Source organism: Rattus norvegicus, chromosome 7 (genome assembly GCF_021556685.1).
Source record: "Rattus norvegicus strain SHRSP/BbbUtx chromosome 7, alternate assembly SHRSP_T2T, whole genome shotgun sequence".
NCBI lineage: Eukaryota > Metazoa > Chordata > Mammalia > Rodentia > Muridae > Rattus > Rattus norvegicus.
In genome coordinates this window covers 29,692,033-29,714,618 of record NC_141540.1, presented here as the reverse complement: position 1 = coordinate 29,714,618, position 22,586 = coordinate 29,692,033, and the positions used below count along the sequence as shown (strand labels likewise).

The window sequence follows — 22,586 nt, the reverse complement described above, 5'->3', positions numbered from 1 at the left end:
TCAAGTGACAGTTTTGGGCACAAAAGAAGCAATCACTTGCTTCAAATTCCTGGTGTGGTGCTCGAGTTTCCAGTGGTTTCTGAAATGGCTCTGAACACACTTCTGCCCTTGTAAACTGTGTACTAAATGAAGTGGCCATCTTACGTGGTGTTTATTATTATAAAGTGAAATAGGATAAACTTAAAACTGTGGAGGACTCTGGATGTCCCGAAGTAGCAGATATCTAGCCGAAATGCAGTTCTCTAAAAATATTCTTTTTTTACATTAATTTAATTTTGAGTGTGCATGTGTTTACATACACATATGATGACACACAAGTGCCAGTCAGAGGACACCTTGCAGTAGCTTGTTCTTTCCTTGTACCATGTCAGGATCAAACTCAGGTCACCAGGTTTGCCTGCAGGCGCCTTTACCCACTGAGCCATCTCATTGAGCCAAGACTTGACTCCTTAGGTAAAAAGTAAATAAGCATTTCCATCTCATGACTTACAAATTTCTTTGATCTTTAATGTGGAAAAGTTCAATGAACTTTAAAAATAAATTTCTTCAAAAATTATTAGTAGTAAATGTTTGTATCCCCGTTTTATGAACAAATATACCTGCGGTCATGTGATCAAACATACCCAAGGTCATGTGATCAAATATACCCAGGATCATGTGATCAAATATACCTGCAGTCATGTGATCAAATATACCCATGGTCATGTGATCAAGTATACCCAGGGTCATGTGTCAATCTCTTAGGCATAATGGAGCATCAGATGGAAAATATTCTAGAAGTCTGGCTCTGGGGGAGGCATCTGGTTCTTAGATCTTTTCCTATTTGTATGCCTGTTTCTGTGTGCAAGAATCCAATACACAACAACAGGTACTTCAGTAGCAATGGCTGCTGGTGGTCAGGGCTCTTCCTGAAAGTAGATAGAATGTGTGTTGGGCTGGAGATTCATGGGTGAGCAAGGGTTCATGCACCAAAGAGGGAGGGAAGACGGTGAGCCTGTGTGGGAAGAGCATGAATGGATACCACAGGGTTGCAGAGCCTGGCCCTCTCCTGGAACCCCCTCCCTCCATCCCGTGCCGGAGGGGTATAAGATGGGGCCAGTGTGTGAAGGGGGCTTTGCTTCCAGGTCACAAGTTGGGCTTCCTTTATGGATGTTTCAAGAGCCATCGAAAATATTACGTTGGAGGAGTTAAAGGATTATGTCTAGGGTGCTAACTCCTGGGGTTGTGTGGATCAACGAGGTGGCTCAGTGGGGTAAAGGTGCTTGCAGGCAAACCCGATGACCCAAGTTTGACCCTCAGGCCTGACATGGAGCACAGGGAGAATAAGCTACCACACGTGGGGGAGGAAGGAGGCATTGAGGTGCTATGAAGTTGGAGGCGCAGAGGGGGGCCATCAAGTAAGAACCCCGGGAAGGAGAGGACCCCCATAACTATGCTGGGATAGACGAGGTCCACATGTTGAATAGGGAGGGAAGCTATGGGACCAGGAGGAGGAGGCCGCAGTCCCTGAGTTGAGCCAAGGATGGAGATGGTGGATGCTCTGAAGAGGTCAGAAGGAAAAAGAAGAGGGCAGGATGGCAGTAGCCGTCACCACATTGCTCCCTTGGGGACGGTGGTTTCAGCTGAGCGTAGTGAGGAAAAACTGAGTCAAACTGAAAGGAGAAACACTTTAAAAATATGTCTTTCTACTCGAGAAGAGAATTAGAGTAGAACATGTCTGGACAGATGCTTCAGATCTGTAATCCCAGCTACTTCAGCAGCTGAGGCAGAAGGATGGCAAGTTCAAGACCAGCCCGGGCAAGTTAGTGAGAGCCAGCCTCAATAAACAAAACAAACAAACAAACAAACAAACAAAAAAACCCAACAAAAAAGGCAAACAAACAAAACCAAGTAAAGAGCAGGTCGAAGCTGTAACCTCCTGGTAAAATGATTTCCTCGAATGCATGAAGCTTCATTCAGTCCTGGTACCACCAAAACGAAACCAAAAAGCAGAAAGTCAAGGAAAATTGGAAACCACAGAAGATCACCATCAACATCACCATCACCATCACCATCACCATCACCATCATCTTGGTTTTCTGAGACAGGGTTTCTTGGTGTAGCCCTGGCTGTCCTACAGCTAGCTCTGTAGACCAGGGTAGCCTCACAGAGATCCTACTTTTTTTGCCTTCTGAGTGCTGGGATTAAAGTCGAGCACCCCTACTGCTCAGCTGAAAGTATTACTTTTTTTTTTTTTTTTTCCGGAGCTGGGGACCGAACCCAGGGCCTTGCGCTTCCTAGGTAAGCGCTCTACCACTGAGCTAAATCCCCAGCCCCTACTTTTTTTTTTTTTTTTTAAGAAAAAGAAATCATCTGTGATCTGACTACCAGAGGCAGTGGAACAGTTAAACAGTTTTTGTTAGCGTTTCTGCCTGACCGGGGTCGTGTGTGGCTTTCAATGTTGAGGCTGGAGGTTGTCTATGCTAAGGAAGAGAGTAATGGATAGAAATAGACCCCAACACAAAGGGATTAAAACACAAACCTTCAAAATGTGACAGCCTGGGTGAGGGGCATCTCCCTGAAGCAGACCTGCGTAGGGACGGAAGCTGTATACTGGCTTCCCGCCTCCATAAATCACGGCGCAGTGAGAACACGGGTTTGTAATCCATTTGGCTGGTTCACGCAGTCTTTACAAAGATTTTTTTCTTTTAATTCTTTTTTTTTCCTTTTCTTTTTTTTTCGGAGCTGGGGACCGAACCCAGGGCCTTGCGCATGCTAGGCAAGCGCTCTACCACTGAGCTAAATCCTCAACCCCTTTTTCTTTTAATTCTTTTCTGAGCTACTTGGCACCAGTAGGTTGTGTAGGGATATTTTCGTTGGCTGTGGCGAACCAAATTTTGTATGTTTTGACACAAACAAACAAACAAAGGACTCCATTGGCCGTGTTGGTGAAAAGGCCAGTGGTTTGGCTCCAGTCACAGCTAGATAAAGGTGGTTAGAGCCAGGAAGCATCTCTCCCCGGCTCGCCTGTTGCAGACAACTTTTCCAGGCCATAGTGGAGGTGGCCACTCAGTGCCTGTTAGCTTAGCCACCATGGGAACAGTCTACCCTCCTCATCAGAGGGCCCCTGCAAGGTCCCTTCTCCCACAGTGGGGACACGTTGTGGGTTCTTGAATGGGAGGGGGAAGCAGGAGAATGTGGAATTCTCATTGGCCAGGGCCAGAGCATGTGCTTGATTGGGGAACCAATCATATAGCCTCATCCACCCACATGGCCAAGGCTGGGTGTTTGGTTTCCCAAATGAAATGTGGTGGTATAGAAAAAGGGGCGGGGGGGCGTTTTAAACGTTAGCGCCTACCTCGCCTCAATATCTGTCATCTTTCGTATTTAAAAAAAAATAGTGATTAAAACAGGGCTGTGCTGAAACACACCTTTAATCCCAGCACTCAGGTGGAGGCAGGAGGATATCTGAGTTCGAGGCTATCCTGGTCTACAGAGTGAGTTCCGGGACAGCTAGGGTTATGCAGAGAAAACCTGTCTTGAAAAAACTATATATATATATATATATGGGATGGGGGGTGGCGGGGTGAGAGAGGGAGAAGAGAAAGAAAGAAGAAAGAAAGGAAGAGAGAGAGAAGAGAGGGGGACAGGAAAGGTCTGCTATTTATTTATTTATTTATTTATTTATTTATTTTTGGTTCTTTTTTTCGGAGCTGGGGACCGAACCCAGGGCCTTGCGCTTCCTAGGTAAGCGCTCTACCACTGAGCTAAATCCCCAGCCCCGTCTGCTCTTTATTTGAAATATGACATAACTGCTCCCAGGTGAAGATGGGAGCTGAACCAAAGGTATGCTGGGAATATATGGCCGTTGCCATGGCAACAGATACACAGGTGACGTCATTGCTGGAGGCGAAAGCAGTTCCTGAAACCGACATAGTATGTATTGGTGCACATATTAATTATGTATAGTAAGATTTACTTACGACATTTTCATACATGCATATGATATATTTTGAAAATATCCATCTCCTACTTCCTGTGTAAGAACCTAAGAATTGTGACTTTTAAAGATTAAGCATTATTTGTGAGACTATGAATGTGTTCCAGAGAAGACACTATTAAACGAGTTAGCTCAAATTTAATGTTTGTCTTTGAAAACAAAGCAAGAATCACAGCCTTCAGGTTTAAACAAGATAATTCAAGTACTCCTTTCACTTAAGACTTCAAGTGACATTTCATTAAGATTCTTTTTTTTTTTTTTTGGACAAAGCTATTTTATTGCCATAAAAGGTAATGTGTAGAGAAAAATATCCAGAAAAACACATTGACAAGCAACTGTAAAAAATGAAATTGTGAATATCCGATTTTGATTTGTGTTTTGTGCTTGGTGTATGTGTGTATGTGTGTGTGTGTTGCATGCACGTGAGTGTGCAGATTCACACACCTGTGTTTACACATAGGTCAGAGCAAGATCTCAGGTGTCCTTTGTTGCTGTCTGCTTTCTGCCCTGAGACAAGGCCTGTCACTGTTGTTAGGCTGGCCGGCCAGCCAATGAGCTCTCAGGGTCTGCCTGTCCCCACTTGCCAGTGCTGGGGTCGCAGAACCATGTCTAGGTTCTTACATAGGGGCTGGGGGTTCAAACTCTGCTCCTTGTGCTTGAAGATTGACATTTTAACATTGATCCTTGGTTCCTTTACGTGTTCCCTGGGCAAGTCCACCCGTGCCCATGAACATGGACACACACACACACACACACACACACACACACACACACACACACACTATTTGTGGTTGTCAACTTGACTACCTCTGAAATGACCTAAAATCCAAAATGGAGGTCACAACTGTGAGGAATTTTTGCTTAATTCAAAGTGTGAAGATTCACTTCTAATCTGGATCTTTGAGGCAGGAAGACACGACTCCCTTTGAGCTGAGAAAACACACGCTTTTAATCTGGACCTTGAGGTGGGGAGACACTTTTTAATGCACATCATTTGAGCAGAGATAACTCATCTCTAGTCTGGGCAACAGCTTCTAAAGGAAGCCGATAGAAGGAGAGGGTAGGAGGCCATTTTGCTCTTTGCCTGCTTGCTCTCACCTTGCTAGCAGGTCCATTCCTTCACTGGCATTAGAGCCTACTTCTTCAGGATTCCAGTGTCTACTCAAGACTGTCTGAGACACCCAGCCTCATGGACTGAGCAACTGTGGCATTCTTTGGACTTTTTGTTCATAGACAGCCATTGTTGGTTTAGCTGAACCTCAGCCTATAGTCATTCTAATAATCCTATACATATATATATATATGTATACATACATATATATGTGTGTGTATGTGTGTGTATGTATTAATGAATTCTATCACTATACAGAACCCTGACAAATACATTCTATGCTCTGCAGTATCAAATATCAGCCAAGATTAAATTCATTATGGAACAATGCAAAACCTTATCCACCTCAGAAATATAAGCATTTGTATTCACCTTTAATAAATACTAAAGTTACGTACACATCAAATGTCGTTTTTTAAGTACACTTATTTATTATCAGTAAATGTTTGATTTGTGTATTTATTTTATGGGCCCCTATACCAAGAGTTGTGTAAAAACTTCTAGGGAGAAAAGAGCTCGGGAGGTAACATGTGGCCTCATGTGCATTGCCCTGGCGAATGGTAGCTGTAGTTACTGACGGCTTAAAGACTGTTGAAAACATCTGTTGGAGGCTCTGTTTTGAATTCACGAGGGCAGAAGGCACAGCAGCATGTGGAAGGCCTGGCTGTGACTGGAAGATACAGTTCTCAGTGGTGATCATGATTGGGTCTCTGTTGGTAGGACCCAGGGGAGTAGGAACAGGCAAAGAGAGAGAAAACAAAGCATGAGGGATGGAGAGGGGCCAGTGGTGCCTAGCAAATGTCTGTTTGTAAGACAAACCAGGGAGGAAAGGAAGGGAAGCCCAAGGGCCGATGTGTGGGACAAATGGGGGGGGGATGTGGTCTGAGAAGGCAAACAGGCAGTATGTTCTAGGTAAGATCAGGGAGAGCACTGTTTTCTCCCTTAGGGGTGGGATTTTTTTATTCCAGAATGTCACAGGTGAAATAGTTTCATGATCTAAGCCCCATAGGGCAGCAATGGGGTCATGTCACCAGTGTCATGGGAACACTTCAAAATTAATGATGTGCTGGGACTTGGTGGGTTTCTTTAGCTGTGATAAAACACCATGACCAAAAGCTACTCATGGAGCAAAGGCATGCCAGCTTACAGCTCTCTGGTCACAGCCCATCACTGGCAGAAGTCTAAGCAGGAAGTCAAGGCAGGAACCGAAGGCAGGAACCGAAGGCAGGAACCGAAGCAGAGGCCATGGGGGATGGTTGCTAACTAGCTTGCTCCTGATGGCTTGCACATTCTGCTTTCTTTATACCATCCAGGACCACCTCCTCTGAGGGTGGGCTGGGGTAGGAGGTATTTTCTCCCACAGTAAGTGGGAACTCCTGCATCAATTATGAGCCAAGAAAATGCCTCCACAGGCTTGCCCACTGGCCAGTCTGGTGGGGACATATTCTCAGTTGAGGGTTCCTCTTCTCCAAGGACTCCAGCTTGGGTCAAGTTGAACAAACACTAGGCGGTATAACAGTGTCCCGCCGTTCTCCATAAATGTGTAAATTTATTTGTCATTTGAAAAATGATTTAAAACTCCCATGATTTATGTAATAGCTAAAGAAAGAAAGAAAAGGAGGAACAGAGCTCAGACAGTGACACAAGGGGCTGAATGGATGGTGTTCAAGGGTTTAAAATGGACTGAGCTGGTGACAGAGAGACAGACTTTGGATAAGAGCCAGAAGCTTTAGTGCTTTGGGAGTTTTTATAACAGGGGCAAGCTTCCACAGAGGAACGTTTCTGAGTGTTGATGGAATTTGCCCTGTACGCAAGCACATTAGGAGCGCAGTGGCTCTAGTCCCCTATTTGGAGATGCTGGGATGTTTGAAAACAAGCCGTGTGTCCTTGAGGCTTTGTACAGAATTGGTACATCGGGGGAAAGACAATGTTTCTGAAGGTCAGGAGGCAGCATATTCCTGCCTTGCTTATAGCAGTTCAGAGAGCTCTACCACTGGCCGGAGGGAAGGTCGGAGCCGCCAGTGGAAAGGGAGGGATACAATGTAGCCTTCATCCCTCTCCTGTGTGCAGAGGTTGAAAGTTCCTGCTTTGAAGTCAAGGATCCTTGTGCTCTTCAGGAAAAAATAATGCATCCAGTCTTGGCCCAGGAGCTCCTCCTGGCAAAGAGCGAGAATTAGAGTGGCTGGGGAGAAGGCTTGATATTTTTGAACAAACGAATTAAATTGCAGAAGAATAATTGAGTTGGAAATCATCCTATAACTGTTTGATAGATTTGATTGGAACCACAGTGCTGGTTACATTTCTTGTGACTGCAACAAACCCCTGACATGAATACCTCACCGGAGGAAGGACTGATTTTGGCTGAGCTTCAGGCTCAGGCCCACATGGCCAGGAGGGCATGGCAGAAGGGGCATTGGACAGTCTCTTCATATCACCAGGAAGCAGGGGCCTCCTGTAGCTAGTCTTAAAGTTTCCACAGCCTCCAGAAATTGTGCTACCAGGGAGGGCAGGGCAAAGTGGGGCGGGGCACAGGTGTTTCAAACGAAAGCCAGTGGGGAACAATTTCAGATTCAAACTGTATAGCACTGCTCTGAGGAGCTGGGACCACCATTAAAAAATTCTAAAGGAAGTGAAATGATTAGGTTTATACGTGGAGAATTATTCTGTAATTAGAGCAAGTATTACTTGGAAGCAAATATATTGTTAATTAATAAGCCTGTTCCAGCTGGGTGGTAGTTCATGCCGCCACCCCAATGCTCCAGAAGTAGTGGAGGCCGAGTTTGAGGCTAGCCTGGGCTACCATCTGAGACTTTGTCTAACACAAAGAAACAAACACCACCCCCCCAACCCTCCCCTGCAACAAAACAAAAAACCTACTTCAAAAGATTATCGTAAAAATTGAAATGTAGATGAGAGGTTGGAGTCCTGGATCTGGCAGCTTCCGGAATCAATTTGTACTGTTTACAAACTGAGCCTCCTGGGTGTGGCACACAGGGTGGCTGGGGCAAACCCAAGGTAGGGGTTGTTGTTCTGTTTCTCAGAACAGCTCCGAAAGAAGAGCTTTATGTTTAGAACTTTTCTCTTCTTTGATGAGTAAGCAAACAGCGAATTATGGTTTTGCCACATAAATACATTTGTTCTAGAAGGTGCAGGGAGGTGAGACCCTCCTAGGTTTCAGGCAGACTGAAACTGGGAGGAACGAGAATGGAACCGTTGCTGTGTCTAATGCTCAACCATCAGTGTTTGTTTTGCAGCATGGCGTGGCTTTGCGATCCTAACCCTCAAAGGCTTTGGTCATTTAGGGTGGTTTGTTCAGCCCTGAAGCTGAGAAAATATAATGATGAAGATATACTGATTACCACATATTATTAGTGAAGAGAAATGGTTCCTATATACGCACATAGAATATTATATATGCACTTATTGGCAGTTCTGGGGATTGAACCTAGGATTTCCATGTCCTAGGGAAACTAAGTTATATCTCAACCCCTTTTTCCCATTTTAATTTTTGGGACAGTGTCTCATTAAGTAGCCCAGGCTGGACTCTAACTTGTAATCCTCAAGCCTCAGCCTCTCTTTCGAGTAGCCAGGATCAACTGCTTGGGTCACCAGGCCTGGTTATAGTTTATATTGGATGGAATAATGTTGAATGAGGTTTGTTTGTTTGTTTTGTTTTGTTTTGTCAATGCGCTAGTTGTTGAGAGAATGAAAATCAGTGTAAAATGGTCATGTACAAAATATAGCATTGAAAAGCTGGGTGGAGGAGAGCCCACCCTTTGCTGGGCAGCCACAGGCTACGGCCAGTTGGGAAGTGGCCCATCGTCTTGAGGCCTGGTTCAAAAGCAAATAGAACTCAGGAGACGTTCATGTGTCTGGTTCACTTAGGAAAGTCTCCAAGATGAGGATGAAGCAGAAAGGTGTTTAATTATCTGCAGCCTCTGGATCAATGCACGATTGACTGAGAGGTGGTGGTGAAGATGGTGGTCATGCTGGCTTGGGCAACCTTACAGGAAGTAGCCGCAAGTGGGATCGATCAGTCCCGTCTATAATCTTAGCTGTGATGGTTGCTTTGGTACTTGTGTGTTCTCAAATACTCGCCCTCTCTGGCATTCTCTCTCTCTCTCTCTCTCTCTCTCTCTCTCTCTCTCTCTCTCTCTCTCTTTCTAAAAGGCACCCTACTCTGCTGAGTGAATCATGTCTCAACCGTAAACAGAGGATGTACCCATAATCCCAAGTTGTTGAAAGCAGGTGGGATTTTAGTCACAGAGGTCCGCTCGACCTTCAGTCGTATCTGCTTTTGCAGACATTCTCATTGACGTTGTGACCAGAGGCCTGGGAGTTTGTGATCTTAGTCTTGGAGATTATTATACTCAGTGGGGTAGCTTTAACCTTGACAGCTTTTTCCTTGAAAACCCGTCCTTTGTCCAAAGAAGCTAAGTCTTTGCTAACAAAGACAGACCTCATTTCCATGAACTTCTCGGTGTGTTTTATAAACTTGGTTCTTAATGGTTAAGGGCTGGTTCTTTGGAAATGTTTCTGTGGTTTAGAACTTTTTTAGACATGTCTCATAAAGTGATTAGCAATATTTCACTCATATATATATATATACACATATATATTTTTAAATATTAAATTGCATTCCACATAGTTTTCAAATGGTGGGGATGACCAAAAGTGATACTAGGAAGAGTGCTGCTGCCCCTGAGAAAGACAAGTGTGCCACACACATTATTCTTAAGTTACTGATTGATGTGCCACTACGGGATGAAGTAGAGTCTCCTTAAAACATCTGTGATGGCCTTTGTGCTTCTGCTCTTGAGACCAGAGAGCTAAGTCTTCTAGGTAAGATGGGTTCTGAGTACAGTGGTGGAATTGCACCAAACGCAGTTCCAGTCCCTTCCCCCCAGCTCCTCCCTTTCTCTTGCTATCTGGCCTCTCCTTATATTGGCTTTGAAACATTCGTGATCGATAATGGATAGCTTGAATTTGTATCATTAGCCAGACAACATGGTGCGCTCCATTCAAATATCCACTTTGCTGGGCCCTCAAAATTACTTAACGATGGCAGGTGAGATGGCCCACCTATGAAGGCACACTGGTCGCTATGACTGAGGACATGAGCTTGATCCCTGGGACCCACGTGGTAGAGGGAAAGAACTGATTGCTGTAATTTGTCCCTTGACCTCCATGCATGTGCACACATGCACACACTTAAACGAAAATGCAGAAACATTTTTTTTGTAAGTCCTTAAAGGACATCCTGCCAGTCCCTGTTCATCTCCCCTTTCCTTTACTCTGCGCTTAGCAGTCTGGGGGAGAGAGAAATCAAGGTGGGCTTGTATCCAGTCATGAAGCAGATCCAGTGGGGAATGTGGCATCTTCATGCTGTTTCGTGAGGGTGAAACTCTGGGTTAAATCCGTTATATGTAAACCCCGACCCCCAAATCTAATACCACAAACAAACAAAGAACTCCCAAACAGTGTTTCGTGGGCAGGCTTCAGGTTTAGTTTGGCACCACAGCGGGATCTGGCAGCCATTTTGGCTCTGGTGAGATTAGAGATGCTGTTGCAGCCTTTTCTATTTCTTTTATCCTGTCTCAAGAGTTCTAGCCAAGCCTAAGCTAGAACATGTGAAGTTAACGGAGAAGAGCTGCTTCTCCATCCAGCACCTTCTCTGGCAGGGATTTAAGCACCACGGAACTTCGAATGGGAAGTGTGTACCTGGGCCCCTCATCTGGCAGGGCTCGCCTTGCTTGGGGTGCTTAGCAGCTGCTCGAATGTACTCATAGTTCTAGATTTAAAAACGCCACATCAGCTAGAGAGCCATAGAGGCAGGAAGAGCTGAGATCCCCAAATGAGAATGGCTCTGTTGGCTCCACGGGCCAAGCACACTGCCAGATAATCATCAGAGTTTCAGAGTCACCCTAACCGGGGAAGCCTGGAGAACATGGGTGGGAACGGACTCTTAGGACACACAGTTAACTAGGAGAGAGGCGTGCCGAACTAGACTTGGTTTATTAACGCTGGGGTGATGAGCAGAATCCAGATCTGGCCAATTTAGAATTTAATGCTACCACTTTAGTTGGTTTGGGTATTAAAACCAGGACCTGTGAGCTCCTAGGCAGGGAGGCACTGCTGGGGTTGCTCCCCACCTCTCCTTTGTCCCTTGGTGGCTCCACGGAACAGAGCCTGCCACTAAGGCGAAGGAAGAAGTACTTGGGCCAAGGGAGGGGCTCCAGGAAGACAGGGGCTCCTGTCTCCATACAGACAGGAGAGCATGCCGCTGATGGCTGTGTTGGCGTCCTAGAAGAACTGCCAACAGCGGGTAGAACTTAGCCTCCAGGTCAGTGTAGAAGCTCAATAGTAAACCCCAAAGTGGTAAGAAACCCCACAATGCTGTAAACTGGAGCAAACCTTGATGACAGCCAGTTCACCAGAGGTTCCGGGGGAATAATTAGAAGCACAGCCTTCTGGGTGCTAAGTATCTCCTTCTCTCTTGATATATATCTCAAGATTATATATATCTATATATCTATATATATCTCAAGATTTTATATATATATATATATATATATATATATATATAGTAAGACATACCAAATCAAAACGAAACAAAAAACAAAAAATTCCAAGCAACAACAACAACATCCCTCTATCTGTGGACCAGAGCCTGATTAGTGTCACCACAATAGAAAAGGCCACTCATCTTGGTCTCCAGACCCAAGTCAGAGTCAGCCTCCCAGTGAAGGGGAGGCCGGCTTGCTTCGAGGAGGCCTTCAGTGCGGTTGGAGGATGCCCTGAATTAGTCTCCAAGTCTCTGCACACACATACTTGCATGTACTGGCTGAAGTGAGCATGCCCAGGGTAAAAGGCAGGAATTAGACCTCTGAGAGAGGCCCAGCTCCTGGCTGGGAGTTGGTATTAACTGCAGAGGACCTCAATCGTAACCATCTCCCCCCTTCCCAGAGTGGGCTGTGTAGTCCACTGAGGAAAATGGAAGTTGGGCCAAGGCTGAAGTCACAGCAGACGCTCTTGGTGCTTTCTGAGGTTTTAGTCGTCAGTTTCAGGAATAGCGTGTTTGCCACCTGGCCTCATCCTCCTGCGGCCTTCTGACCATGAAGTGAAGGCCGTCACGGTAGCTAAGGCTAAATGAAAAACCACTGAATTTTCTTTCACCGCTGGCGGGAGGTCAGAGCGCACCCACAGGGTATTTCCGTGATTGGTGTTCTCTGTGAAGACTTGAGAACGTGATTTCACGGAGACACCTTTCCCCTGTGGATTTGACCTAGCCACTGGGCGGTAGAGGAGGCGGGTTCATCTTAGAGAAGGATGTTGGGTCATTGTGCATTTCATCTGGTGGGGACTCCAATTTCAACTGGAAAGGACTGGTGTATAAGTGGGGAGAAATCATATCCACCCCTGGCTTCATGTCCGATGAATAGTGTTTCTCTGTCCCTGAAGGGGTTTGTGTCACGAAGCATGGCCCACTGTTTATCAGATGTTTGCCTTTGTGTTAGATGAACCCCCTGGTTTTCTCCACCTTCTATTCAGCCGTCCTTTGAACTTACTGACGCCCCACAACACATCCTACTGTGCTCGCATCAGCGACCTCGTTAGCGCTCGCAGCTCATGAGCAGAAAGAAAGCAGGAAGTTAGTTTGGTACGTGACACACACGCTCAGTTCCGGGATGGAGACGAACTCCATGCTCAATACCGAGTAATACATTAGTGGGCAGTCAGCCCGAAGGAGAGCCACCACTGGCCATTTGTGTGCGCTTTCATGTATGTGCAGGTGGATGTGTGTTTGGACAGGGTTTCCTGTTTCTCTCCCTAGGTCAGGCTAGCTAGGTTGCTTCAGGGAACTCTCCTGAATCCATCTTCTATCTTCACATAGGAGCACTGAGTTTATAGACCATGCACCTTGGTGCGTCTGGCACGGTTCCTGTTCTGTACCGGTGAGCTTAGTTCACAGGGCTCCCTGGACCAGTTAACTCCCAAAGCCCATTAAATGCAGTAGATCCTCCCGGTCCTCTTTCTGGTTCACAAGCTGTGACTTCAACTCATTTTCACTTCATCTCTCCCAGCTTGGAACAATTGGATCTGTAGGCCCTCCTCTCCAAGGAGAGGCCCCAGGCGGCAGAGTCATGCTGTTACCGGCATTCCCAAATGTGCCTCAGTTCTGGCAGAGATCAACGATCCTGCCTGTTTTGGAGAAGCATCTGGACTCTTCTTCCCTTGGTGGCTCCCATTCTCACAGAGCTGGGGAAAGTGTGGTTCAGTGTTCTACTCTGAGCCCCTGAGGAAGATCTTACAATCCATTAGGCACGGGGGCAAGCCACCTGAATGGCACCACCTTCCCCATGGAGCCACAGTGGCCATAAAGGAGAACGGATCGCAGCCCCAGTGAGGCACAGCTTGGCTCAGGGGCTCAGTGGAGCTTCCGTGGCTGTGGATATTCTGACCCAGTGCAGCCAGCTTGACTCTACATCATTAACTAAAGATTTCCGTTACTTCGATACCTAACAGAAGTTTCCACGAACTTACAGTGCTGTGTATGGGGCTACCAAACTTGGCCTTTGTTTCAAATTAATCTGTGCTCCCTGTGGGAATTCTGGTCATTCAGTACTTTGCAAACATTCTCTCTGACCCTAAGCTAGGAAAATATTAACAAATGCATCTCTAAGGCAGGCTGAGGACAGAATCCTTCAGACTATGGTTTTCTATAGGGGGCAAATGGTATAGTGGTTCCTTACAAGGGTGCACAGATGGGTCAGATCTGTTGGTCACAGAGTGAAGGTAGTATTCGAACCTGTGCTTGAAGACAAGTTGGAGCCCCAAAGTCTTCAAGTTTCTTCCTAAGTTGCTGAGCAAGTGCTGAGACTAGTTTAACATTCTAGATTCGAAACACTGCCCGGTAATGTACGCTTCTCCTTACAAGCAATGAAGGAATGATCTAGAGGCTAGTTTTCCACACCAATGTGTATGAGTGTGCAATGTGTTTTGTGTACATGTTTGTGTGAGTATGAGTGCATATGCTATGTGCATGTATTTTTGTGTGTATATGCATTTATATGTGCTCCTCTGTATGCATGTACATTTATGTTTGAGCATATGTGTGCACTTATGAAATGTGCACATGTGTAGGTGTGTGCATGTGCATAGGTCCATGTATTTGGGTATAAGTGCATGCATGTTTGAGTTTGTATGTGCATGCTTATATATAATTGTATGCTTATGTGCAAATATGTGTGTATGCATCTGTGCACATGTGTGGAAGTATGTATACATCAACACACATGCATATGTGTTTGTGGGTATATTAGTTTTTTTGTATGCACAGATGTGTGCATGTGTTCTTGTGTGCAAGTGTGTTTGTCTGTATATCTGTATACTTTTGAGTGTAGCTGTACACATATGCTTATGCATGCATGCATGTATATGTGTATGCATATTTATTTGTATGTATTCTTGTGTTTTTGTGCACTGCACCTATTGTGTGTATGCAGATATTTCTTTGTATGCATATACTTGTACCTTAATGTATGTGTCACATAAGTTTCTATATGCATGTGTTCACATGTGTTTGTGTATAAGTATACATGTTTCCTTCTCTATGCACTTGTGTTTCTTATGTATGCATGTGTTGTTTTTGCACTTTTGCATATATTTCTTTGTGTGTATGTTTTTGCCAACACATACTTGTACATGCATTCATGTATATGTGTATGTGTATATATGTGCTGAGCTTCTTTTGGAAAATCTCACATTTCAATGATCTTTTCCACGGCAGCCTAGCATGGTAGTTTTTTGGAACCCAAACTTTCCCCCTCCTGCTCCCTGAGCTTTATTGACACTTCTTGACCCGTGTCTTAATTAGGGTTTTACTGCTGTGAACAGACACCATGACCAAGGCAAGTCTTATAAAGGACAACCTTTAGTTGGGCTGGCTTACAGGTTCAGAGGTTCAGTCCATCATTATCAAGGTGGAAGCAGGGCAGCATCCAGGCAGGCATGGTGCAGGCAGAGCTGAGAGTGCTACACCTTCACCTGAAGGCTGCTGGTGGAAGACTGACTTTCAGGCAGAGAAGGTGAGGGTCTTAAGCCCACGTCCACAGTGACACGCCTACTCTGACCAGGCCACACCTCCTAATATTGCCACTCCCTGGGCCAAGCGTATACAAACCATTACAACCTGCTTCTTTCACAGCTGGCTGACCTTGAACACGGGGAGGCTAACTATGGACAGACAAGACTCAACAGGAGCCCAGTCACCTTAAGGCAGTCCCACTGGTGTGTTGGGCCTTTGACTCCACATCTCCAGACCTTCCATCTGCTGAAGCTTTCTCCTTCTTTGCATCTTTAAAGGGAAGCTGGAGGATTCCCTGAGGGTGGAGGGAGAGCCTCAGGAGCCAGTTGAGTAGGGAGGCGGGCCAGTTCTCAGCGCTTTCACAAGCCTGGCATATAGGCAGCTTCGCCTCTGGGGAGCCACCGCGGCCATGTCTCCCTGGAGGTAGGATTTTTCTCTTTCTCTGTGAACAGAAGGCTGTGGAACATAGTGTTCGAGTGCCCTTCTTCATGTGTGAGCTCCACGGTTCTCTGCCCTGACTTCTGAAGGATGAAGCTCTCAGAGCCCTTGGGTAGGAGAGTACTGATGTATTCCTCCATCTCCCCCTGATACACAGGAGGGACTGTGTGTTAGTCAGGGTTCTCTAGAGTTACACGTAGAATGTGTGGGATCTCTCTCTCTCTCTCTCTCTCTCTCTCTCTCTCTCCACACACACACACACAGACTCTCTCTCTCTCTCTCTCCACACACACACACGCACACACACACACACACACTCTCTCTCTCTCACACACACACCACACACACCACACACACACCCCACACCACACACACACACACACACACACACACAGACTCTCTCTCTCTCTCTCCACACACACACACACGCGCACACACACACACACATACACACTCTCTCTCTCTCTCACACACACCACACACACACCCCACACCACACACACACACACACACACACACACACACACACACACACACACACTTTATTAGAACGAATTGCAGCCTGCAGTCCAACTAACCCAACAGTGGGCAGCTGTGAGTGGAGAGTCCAGGAATCTAATAGCTACTCGGTCCCACAAGGCTGGGTGTCTCAGCAGCGGTCATCTGTCTCTGCTGAGTCCCAAAGAAGCAGTCTCCAATGCCAGTGAAGGAGTGGATGTGCTAGCAAAGGGTAAGCAGGCCAAGAGCAACAGCCCCCTTCTTCCACACCCTTCTATAGGCTTCCAGCAGAAGGGGGAGGCCCAGATTAAAGGTCTGTCTCCCTGCCTCAAGATCCAGATCACAGGTGTGCCTTCCATTTCTGGTTTATAGTTCATTCCAGATGTAGACAAGTTGACAACAACAATGGCTGTCACAGACTGGTTGACAACGACTTGTTGTGTTTTAAATTTTGAGACAAGGTTTCTATACCAGTCTTGCTTTAAGGTCACTATACGGCTGAGGATGACCTTAAACACCTAATTCCTCTTTTTCCTGAGTGTCGGGATTCAGAAGTTTATGTGGGTCAGTACATACTGGGCTAATACACAGTCATGAGCTGCCATGTGGTTGCTGGGAATTGAACCCAGGTCCTCTGGAAGAGCAGTCAGTGCTCTTAACCACTGAGCCATTTCTCTAGCCCTAGACAAACATTCTATCAACTGAGTTCCATCCCAAGCCCACAGAGGCCATTTTTAAAGCCCAGGGCTCCAGTCCCAGAATTAAGGATAATTATTTGTGAAAAATGGATCAGGTGGCAATCTCATTCACAGAGGCAAACACACCAAAGCAGGCTCCACAGCTTAGCTGAAGGTTTGGAAGACTGGACTGTGTGTGTATGCGTGCATGTGTGCGTGCGTGTGTGTGTGTGTGTGTGTGTGCGTGCATGTGTATATGTGTGCATGTGTGTGTATATGTGTAAGTGTGTGCAGGTGTGCATGTGTGTATATGTGCATGTGTGTATATATGTGCATTGTGTGCATGTGTGTGCATGTGTGTGCATGTGTGTATGTGTGTATTTATGTGTGCACATATGTGTATGTGAACATGTGTGTATGTGTGTGCACATGTATATGTGTATGTGTGCATGTGTATGTATATGTGTGTATTGTGTGTTTGTGTGTGTGTGTGTGTGTGTGTGTGTGTGTGTGTGTGAATGTGGAGGCCCAAAGATGACATCAGGTGCAGTCCTTGATGGCTTTCCATTTACTGAGATGGCCTCTCCCACTGATCGCAGTCCCACTTATCCTAGCTAGCTAGGCTGTCCTGGGAAGCTCCATGTTTCTGCATAGTTCTGGGATTGTGAGGCACCTGATCGACTTTTTATATGAATCTCAAGGATCCAAACTCTAACTTCACATTCCCACAGCAAACATTTTACACACAGAGACCCCCTTTCCCAGGCGGGGACTGGACAGCTTATAATTCATTATGGTGGTGATTTTAGAAAATTTGCATCTGAAACTTTAAATAGTCAGTCTGATGACTGTGTTACCATTTCCTGCTAGCTGTGTGTGTAGAGGTTGTTTATACCGAGGACTACAGTTCTGGTTGTTTATACTACAGCCTGGGTTGTAGATAATTGATAAGAGATAATAGATTTAAGGTATGGGGGCAAAAGATGGCTCAGCAGGTAAGCATGTAGACTGCTCTTGTATTGGACACTCACATAGGGCAGCTCATGACTACTTGTAAGTCCAGCTATGGTGAGTCTGATGCAAAAGCTGTATACTTATGTCCACATACCTACATACCCACAGACAGACAGACAGACAGACAGACAGACAGACAGACAGACAGACACAGACATACACACACACACAGGAACAGACACACAATTAAAAATAAATATTTTTAGACATCACTCTGTTCTTGTATTTGGGAAAGTTAAACTTTGAATCAGAGTTAGGCAAAGGAAGAATGAATTGAAGACACAGCTGGAAATTGAGTGTGGAGAAGTGCTGTGACTGAGTCCATGGGAGAGCCCGCCTGTCCAAACCTACCGGTTACGTACAGCTTCACAGATGATGCCTTCAGAGTAGTGTGAGTCGCTTGGGACTACAGCACGTGGTTCTGATAATCATGACTGAGCTCTCACTGCTGTCTCCCTGTTATCTGGGCTTCAGATTTATGAATCCATTTTGGCTTTAAGTAGTAAATATCATTTTCTTTAGCCTCAGCAGTGTGCACCACACCACGTCTAATACGGCGTGACGTTGACGCTCCTCAATTATGGAGGATTTGGATCCTCCGCGAGGGGGAGTGAAGTGATGACGGAGTTGCGTGTAAATACTGGGCTCAGTTTAGTAAATGACAACTCAGGATGGGTGTCACTGTGCTCACGGGCCATATTCATCGGGAAACTGTCAAGTCTGCTGGCGATGAGGGAGACCACAGGTGTGTGCACAGCTGTGGTGGGAGCCAACTCGAATTCTAAGTGGGTAAAACCATGGCCAGGCCACCTCTAGGATCAGCAGATTTAGTGATGGGTGTTAGAAGGAAGCATTGGGTGTCTGTTCTGATTGCAGCCCCTTCTGGATGACCATGATGTTGTCGTTTGAGTATTGCATTTCTCTAAGAAAAATAAGCTGTGTGTGCTAACTAGGGCTCCAGGACGGCGTCCCCTTAGAGATCAGCAGAGGACTTTTGTGGAATCTGCACTCCTCTTGCACAAGGAGAGAGTCTGTTAGAGGCACCCAGAGGCCTGAGGTCAAGCTCAGGTGTTTTACCTGAGGTGTCTGTTTTTCTTTGCTGCGACAGAGGCTGTCTGACACTGGCCTCTGGCTTAGCAATATGGCGTAGCTGGTCAGCCAGTGACTCCCAAGTGTTGGCCTGCCTCTACCCTCCAAACTGCTGGGACTACAAGCATGCATCTTCATGTCTGGTTTCTGGGGTTCAAACTAGGGTCTTACTGCTTGCACCACAAGTCATTTAATAGCTGAGCGTCCAGCACCAACACTATGTATTTTAAGGAAGAGAGACCCCCTAAGAACTTTGGAATGTTTTCCGACTCTTTGCAATAGAATGAGTATTAATGGCACACTTTTTTTTTTTTTGTAAAAGGGAAATCAAATTGGCTTTAACTCCTTCTCATAAGTCTCAGTACTCTTGGTTGGGCTTCTCTGGTGGCACTAAGGACCCCATATCACAGTAAGGGCAGGAAAGAGTTTGAGGGGTCACCTGCTCACCCCTTATTTTAGAGAGGAGATCCAGGTAACTTGTCACTGTCGATCACTGGGGGAGAGGGGGAGAGAGGGGTGGGTGTCAGCTTTCTGACATCCAACTTTGTGGCCTTTCCAGTCTCAGCTGCTCTGGTTATTTATTTATTTGGTTTGGCCGTTGGGCTTTTTAGCATTGGCCGAGTCTATCCACTTTGATACGTAGAGAGTTGCTCAGTCTATACTGTGTGGTCGGAGTCAGCCAGAGTACTGTGCTGTAGAGCTGCTGGGTGGTAGTAAATGTCAACCAGGGGTACTGTTACCTTCACTTTACTCGTGACTGAGGATGCAGTGTCCGGTTTGCAGCTGAGCAGCTCACACACGTGTCTTTGGCTTTTTTTTTTTTTTTTTAGAACAGAAGACTCGATAACTGAAGACGACAAGAGGAGGTATGTGTGCTGGTTTCTCGTGAGTGACTTTGGCCGTCGTGCATGGATGTAGCCACACTAACACGGGAACCGAACCCAGGTTCCATCAGCTGGGATGTTGGCAGGGATGTGCACTCTGAAAAGGCAGCAGCCCAGCCAGACTCGGAGTCTGGGCTTCGGTCCTACAAGCTCGTGCTCTGCCCTGTGTGTGGCCCTGTGCCATCCACTCCCGTCCTTGAGGTGACTTCCCCTCCTCACCTCTCCACTTCTTTCTCTCACTGTTCCTCAGGTTCACTCTGCTCCGCTCCACACTGCACTCCTGGGCTCTCTCCCATATGACACATCTTTCCCTGTGAGGAAATGGTTTCTGAATCTTCTAGATTGCCTAATTCTACAGGGACCTCTGAATGTGTCAAAAGTGGTGATTGACAGCTGTCACACATTCCTCAACCTATCGCTCTACTGACTTACCTAGCTCACTTCTTTCTCATTACAAGCAAAATATTGAAAAGTTTCACTGATTTAATACAATTATTTTCCCAAAGCTCCCTTCTACCATAGAAAACCAAGAATCTTCGAAAAGTCATGAGTTGTCTTCATAATGATATAATTGTTTGGAGTGGTCCGTGCTCTGTTTTCTAATCATCTCTCTGTGTGTAAAACCCTTTAATTTGATCTGATTTCTTTTCATAAAGAAACTACGGAGGAGTGTATGTTGGCCTGCCCTCAGAAGCTGTCAACATAGCGTCTAGTCAAGCAAAGACCGTACAAAAAAGTAAGCAAGGGTTTTGTGGGGCTATTTCCTCAAAACAAAAGTATGAGAGTGTGTGTGTGTGTGTGTATGTGTGTGTGTGTGTGTGTGTGTGTGTGCATGTATAGGTGTGGGTGTGGGCGTTTGTGTATCTATGTATGCATTTACATTTCTGGGTGCTTGTGTGTATGTGTGTGAGAGCATGTATGGGTGTGTGTGTGTGTGTGTGAGCATGTATGGGTGTGGGTGTTTGTGTATATGTGTGCATGCATTAGTGAGTGTACAGATTCACACGCATGCGAAGGTTGAGGAGAGGCTCTGGGGATCCTTGGAAGCTGTCTTCCTTTTTGGAGACCGGCTTTCTTTGACTTTGAACCTGTTGAGTCCTTTAATCTGTCTGTCCAGCAAGCTCCGGCGTCCCGGTGCCTTTTCCCCTCCTCAGCACTGGATGTACAAGCACATGCTCCCATGCTGGTTTCTTTTATAAAATGTGGGTTTCGGGGCTCAAACTCGGGCTTGCCCAGCAGGCACTTTGCCTCACCTACTGAGCCATCCCCTTGGTCTCAAAGGAACACAATTTATGTTTTCCACTCACTCAACTTAGCCACTTGCTCTGCTGCAGCAGCGAGCCATGTGTGAGCTCCGCGTTCCCTGTTGCTGTTTCTCAAAAGTGCCACCCACATGTTCAAGCAACCTCCACAAAAGCCCAGCTTGCTTGGAGGTTGTGAATAGGGGTTTTATTTACATACATGTACCACGGATACTCAGATTCTCATTAATTTTAGTGCCGATGAGTGTGAAACAGAAAACCGGCATTTGAGCAAGTTGGTGGAGTGTTTGCAAACATGGGCTGTATTTTCACAACATGAAGATAATGAATGGACTTACAGCCGCAGTGCAGTGGCTACAGGAAAAGAAGAACTGCTCACAAAGTGATATCTCGTTATTGTGAAACGCATTGTCGTTATTTGTTTGCACGTGGAGATCAGAGGGCAATTTGCTGTAGTCAGTTCTCAACCTGTGGGATCCAGGATGAAGCTAGGGCTACAGGTGCCTGTACCCTCAGACCCATCTCGCCTGTCCTCCTTCATGATGTCTAGGAACAAATGTGTGTGCGCGTGCATGTGTGCATGTGTGTGCATGCATGCATACATGTGTGCACATGTGTGTGCACATGTGTATATATGTGTGTGTGCATGAATGTGTGTATGTGTGCACACGTGTGTGCATGTGTGTGCATGCATGCATACATGTGTGTACATATGAGTTCGTGCCCATGAGTGTGCACGTGTGTATATATGTATGTATGTGCATGCATGTGTGTATGTGTGTGTACATGTGTGCGTGTGTGTGTGTGTGTGTGTGTGTGTGCGAGACTATTTGTAGCTTCTAGCTTTTTGGAAAATATAATGAGCTTTTAAAAATCTGAACACTGACTGTTCTTCTCTCTCTAAGATTAGAGGAAGATAACGCAATGGCTGGATACCCGAGAGGTACTTTGTTTTTTTCTGAATCACCTCGTGTGCTTACCCTCAATGATGAAGAACTGCTTGTAGTTTCAATGTGCATCTTAGAGATCTCGAGTGCTGGGAAGACAGTCTCGGAAGCTCTGGTCCACTGTCTTCCGTGCTGCCATGGTTTCTCTTCATTCTTTCACAAATGCAGCTTGATTGATTTAATCAGAGCAAGCTGCATGCCTCCCTAAAATACCAGGGCTCACCAAGACCTGGGAGGGCTTAGGACTTGAATGACAGATGGGAGAGCTCAGCCAGGGAGACTCCAGCTAGGAATCACACGAGGATCAACACACAGTGTGTAGACTCTGTGATACAGAGAGGAGATATGGGTTCAGGAGGAGATGTGCCTCATGGTGCATTCCGTCTGGCAGTCAAGTCTGTGTCTGTCTTGGCAAACATACCTAGCCTCTTTTGAAACCACCCCTTTCAGAAGGGCTGTTTCCCAAGAGAACCCATACTCTGTTCAAAGTCAGCCTCAGGCTCTTCACAGGCTGGTTGAATGGGTTACTTTTCCCTTGTGGCCTCAGTTTTATAATCTGTAGAATGGGTCTTTCGATTAGACAATAAGGGTTGTTGTTAG

The 22,586-nt window shown here is 46.0% G+C and overlaps 1 protein-coding gene across 3 annotated transcripts in view; it reads left to right on the top strand.

Moving 5' to 3' along the window:
* C7h12orf75 (similar to human chromosome 12 open reading frame 75) overlaps positions 1 to 22,586 on the top strand; it is a 42,915-nt gene that overhangs the window by 17,660 nt on the left and 2,669 nt on the right. For 2 of the 3 annotated variants that reach the window (NM_001271382.1, XM_087555290.1), the window contains 3 exon segments: positions 19,724 to 19,759; positions 20,434 to 20,513; positions 21,945 to 21,982. In NM_001271382.1, coding sequence (NP_001258311.1) covers positions 19,724 to 19,759; positions 20,434 to 20,513; positions 21,945 to 21,949 — 121 coding nt within the window. In that variant the 3' untranslated portion in view covers positions 21,950 to 21,982. 3 annotated transcript variants of the gene reach the window in all.